The sequence below is a fragment of the Austrofundulus limnaeus genome, unplaced genomic scaffold (assembly GCF_001266775.1).
Source record: "Austrofundulus limnaeus strain Quisiro unplaced genomic scaffold, Austrofundulus_limnaeus-1.0 Scaffold277, whole genome shotgun sequence".
Lineage (NCBI taxonomy): Eukaryota > Metazoa > Chordata > Actinopteri > Cyprinodontiformes > Rivulidae > Austrofundulus > Austrofundulus limnaeus.
Genome location: NW_013952679.1, coordinates 601,193 through 605,734, shown reverse-complemented (window position 1 = coordinate 605,734; position 4,542 = coordinate 601,193). Strand labels below are relative to the sequence as shown.

General features: G+C 44.3%; 2 protein-coding genes across 2 annotated transcripts in view; one reads left to right on the top strand and one right to left on the bottom strand.

Annotated features, from left to right (window-relative positions):
* prmt2 (protein arginine methyltransferase 2) overlaps positions 1-1,836 on the top strand; it is a 6,556-nt gene extending 4,720 nt beyond the window's left edge. Inside the window, exons 6-9 of the mRNA XM_014021078.1 lie at positions 467-596; positions 678-814; positions 885-1,059; positions 1,145-1,836. Of these exons, the coding sequence (XP_013876532.1) occupies positions 467-596; positions 678-814; positions 885-1,059; positions 1,145-1,177 (475 nt within the window). The 3' untranslated portion in view covers positions 1,178-1,836. The remainder of the gene's footprint in view (positions 1-466; positions 597-677; positions 815-884; positions 1,060-1,144) is intronic.
* Positions 1,438-3,456, bottom strand: LOC106526462 (oocyte zinc finger protein XlCOF26). The gene is made up of 2 exons (XM_014021080.1): positions 3,213-3,456; positions 1,438-3,083 (listed from the first exon to the last, which is right to left on the bottom strand). The coding sequence occupies exon 2, from the start codon at positions 3,030-3,032 to the stop codon at positions 1,950-1,952; it is 1,083 nt and encodes a 360-aa protein (XP_013876534.1). The 5' UTR covers positions 3,033-3,083; positions 3,213-3,456; the 3' UTR covers positions 1,438-1,949.
* Between the last annotated feature and the right edge of the window lie 1,086 nt (positions 3,457-4,542).

The window sequence follows — 4,542 nt, the reverse complement described above, 5'->3', positions numbered from 1 at the left end:
CGTTTCGTCTCTCTTCCAAGAGACTACAGTCTTTATTTTACAGTTAAAATAAACATTTATCAAATAAAGTTTAATGCTGCAACTAATCAGGGATCCCTTTAAGAATTTACTATACGTTTAAGCATAATTGCTGAAAATGACATGCAGGATTTTAGAGCATAACTGTAAAGTTACGCCCTTGTGGCTAATAAACAACCACAAAGACAAATGAAAAACTTGTTTCCTCATGAAAACAGAGGTATGCACATAAATCACTGAGATTATGCTGTCGCAAAAGATTAGTGATATTTACTTTCCCAGCACAAGAATACCATAAAGGGAAAAAATAAAATAAAAAGTGACTTATTATTGGAAGGATGCTCTGTACCATTAAATACATTAAATTTATTATTTTATCTGTTTGTTTTGGTACAAATTATCAGCCTGTTTGCTTTTTCCTCAGAATGTTGTCTCTTTTTTTCTGTAGGTCTTTAGCACAGCAGGAGTTCTTCACCAAGCCTAAATTCAGTCACGTCGTAGAGCCCAACGACTGCCTGGCTGCTCCCTGTGACGTCCTCAGTCTCGATATGTACACTGTCCAAGTGAGAGACCTTGAGGTAACCAGATTTTCATCTTTAGAGCTATCCACAACYTTATCTGAGGTTGTAAACCTAACCGAGCAGGGTTTCATTTCTCAGGAAATGAAGGGGGAGTTTCRCTTTTGGATGGAAAAGTCTGGAGTTTTCCACGGATTCACAGCCTGGTTTACAGTCCAGTTTGAGAGCCTGGAGAAGGGAGGAGCGKCAGTGGAGCTGAACACTGGACCGAACTCGGAGTACGAAAAACACGAGAAAAATAATACTCAAAAACACAAATTATGAAATAACCTTACTTTTCTTGTTTAGGCTGACCCACTGGAAGCAGACTTTGTTCATGCTGGACAGACCGGTCAGTGTGAACGCTGGAGACTCCATCAGAGGATCCATTGTCCTGCACAGGAACCCGATCTGGAGGCGTCACATGACCGTTACCCTGCACTGGAACATCAACAACAGCGCAGATGATGCAGACAACAGCCAGGCAAACGTCATCCACTTTATCCACATCTTTATATCTGTTCCACAGGATTTGACTGCTTACTTTTATTTATTTATTTTGCTTTTAGRTTGGGGCAAAAAGTTTCCCCATGTGGAGGTGACAAACACAGCAGCAGTGATTGACAGAAAACCAGTTCCAGTACATCACACTCCAGCTGATTCCTAATCAGGTTTGATCACGAGAGTACGGCCTTCAGAGGGTCGACTGGCAGGAGGTCTGGTCCTGTGGTGATCAGCCTGATATCTGCAAGAGCAGGTGGTCACACCAAGAGTCAAAGATAAACACCTGAGTGAAAATCAGGGTTAATATCAACCAGAGGTGGACTGAATGTGGTGGGTAACAGAAGAAAATACCCATCACTCTACATTTTATGTTTATTTTACTCACTTTATCCTGAACAATTAGATATCATCGTACGCTGCAATTTAAACTTACAGAACATGTCATTTAGAGAACATTTTTATAACAATGTCTAACGGTTTGGGATCATAACACTTTTTATACACCTAAAAATCAAAGTGAACAATGCATACAACAGACTAAAATATGCAATAAATACACTAAACAAATGCTGCAGTTTGGTTTAAAGTCAAATGCTGATTATAAAAGGAAAAAAAAAAACCTCACACACATTTTAATAATTTGTAACAGTTCTCCAAGACCAGCATTTTGGCCTCTTAGGTCTTCATTTTAAAATTTCTAATTTCTAAAAGTGTACAATAAAACTTGTTTTCAATAAAAGTAAAATAAGAGCTTAAATACCCATTTCTTCTTTGTCTCTTTTTTCTATAATTCAACCCGTTTGTAAACTTTTTGTGACATTAATCCTACTGTGCTGTGACAGAACTGCTTCACACATTTCACCCTCTTCGTTACGATTCAGTCTTAAAAGTCTTCGATTTTGCTTTGGAGTGCGTGTTCGCCTCTGAGGACAGGGACTGGTCGGCCGGTGAGGCCTCATGGGACGTAGCTCTGGAGAGCGGGATGAACAGCGGTGGTTTCACGACTCTGTACTTGAGCTCGTTTTTTTCCTTCTTCTGCTGCAGGTGTTTATCGCAGTGGTTAACGAAYGTATCCAGCTTGACGAAGGTCTTGTTGCACACCTTGCAGTGGTAAGGCCGCTGTCCCTTTTTGAGGCGTATGTGCAGTCTGAAGTAAGAAGAGCGCACGAAGGTGCGGCAGCAGACGCCGCATTTCAGATCTTCCGTGTTGCCTTGTGGCTGGCTGAGTGYTGGTGTGCGAGGAGGTGCTGGTGCGCGAGGAGGTGCTGGTGCACGAGCAGGTGCCGGTGCAGGTGTTGGTTTGGTGTGCCCCGAGGCCTCTTGAGCCTTGTGGGAGAGCAGAAGCGACAGAGAGCGAAACCCTGCGCCACACTGCTCGCAAACGTACGGTTTCTCCCCGGTGTGGAGACGAACGTGTGCCAGAAGCCCAGCCTTCTGGGTGAAGGACTTCTCACAGTAGCTGCAGCTGAAGGGCTTCTCTCCTGTGTGCAGCCGACGGTGCGTCTTCAGGTGCGAAGCCCGGCCGAAGGTCTTCCCGCACTCGGGGCATTTAAACGGCCTGTCTCCGCTGTGGATGGTCTTGTGAGCGACCAGGTGGGCGGTCTGTTGGAAGAACTTGCCACAGATGTTGCATCTGAACTTCCTCTCCTTAACGTGGGAGGCCAGATGAAGGCTCAAGTGCGCGGAGGAGATGAAGGTTTTGGTGCAGACRGTGCAGCTGTGCGGGTTCAGGTGCTTGTGGGGTCTCCTGCCGTTTGAGGGGCCTCCGCCTGCACTGCAGTGTGGACATTTGAGAGGACGATCATGGGGTTTTGTCTCCTGCTGCTGTCCAGAAGCAGCTGGAGAGCTGGTGGGGTCAGACTCAGATTTGGGCTGAGGGCTTAAACTGCACCCACATTCTGAGCAGAGCCCAGACTGCTGCTCTGAGCCGTTGTCAACAGATTTAACTAGCATGCTGCCATTGATAACCACGTCAAAACGCAGGAGGAGTCACCGACCTAAAACCTGAAAAAACAAACACAAAGGGTTTTAGTGTGGTGCAGCTTTAACCCCGCGTTATATCATCATTCCTGCAACACAATCGACGGGTGCACGTAAATACATAATCTGAAAACACCAAATTAAACCAGTTACTTCATCTCCTCGCATCTGCTGCTGGGCCCAGGCTACTTCCGAGGGGAAAAGGATGCGACTAATATCTGACGTCGAACGCAAATTTTACGTTCCGCCCTCAGTCCTTCCTCCTTTAGAAAACACGCATTGACTCGCCTCTATCAGAGCTGTTAAATCACAAAAAATTAAACGGTATTAAATAAACAAAGAGGGAGTGCCGGACTGTTGTTCGGCAAAAAAAAAAAAGGAGCTGCAGCAGCATCTAGCGAGCGGAGGGCGGAGTGGACTCGGTCCACGCACCACGTGGTGTCAATTACGAGACAATTAACAATAAACAATGTTCCGGTTCTAAACTGAGCCAGAACAAACACATCTTAAATAAAGGCCATGGTGGTTCATATTGCACAGCCACTGGTCTATAAGTTTCGTTTTATTACGTAACGAAACCTAAACTGACTTCATGCCAAGTAGGGGTCTCTRCGGACGAGTGGGCGTGTCACAAGGAAAGGCTATTCTAAAGCGACACACCTGATTTGACGGACTTTGTAAAAGAGACACACCTGACTGGACAAGCAAAAAAGGGGCGATACCGCACGGCACCACCTCATTGGACAAGATTAAAAGGGGCGTTACTGTACGGTGCCACTTTTTCTRGAGAATCCTACTTGGGTCACATTTCTCCTGGTTAACCTTTGTGTTGGGGTCAGGGTCAGGCTGTAAAGAGATGAAGCAGGGTGTAAGGATACCGTAATATAGGCCTCATAGCCCAGAGTGTTTATGCTTTTGACACGCCCACTCTTGTGACACGCCCACTTTGATTCTGTAGTTAATTCCTTCTTCATCCTGATAAGTTTCTGCTTTCGATTTTGCAGAAACGAGTCTGGGCTGGGCATTTCCTGTCCTTATAAATAACAGGCGCAGCCAGCATCCCTGGTTCTTCCTGAGCAACTGCTGCATCCTTCAGATGTCAACCAGGTACAGTATTTTTTTATTACTAATTTGCATTCTTATAGCATTTGTGAGCACAAAATTTGCATCATGTGATAACAAGCACTGCACGGTTATAAATTTAAAAAAGTAATTTCACATTTTTACAGTTTTTTTTTTTTGTAGGCGCTAAATAGTGGGTCCGTGTTTGCATGTGAGCTTCAGTCACTCTTTTTAACGCTTAGAGCCCGCCACATCATTTAGAAATGTATCTAAATGTTTTATTTTCTGCTTTGGTTTGATGACTTATTGCTGCTCAACTTTTGACCTGCATAATCATGGGACAAAATATCTTGAAACTCTGAACTTTTGGACAAAGGTGTTCACCAGTTGGATCCCTTTTAGAGTTTCAAGATTTATTTAT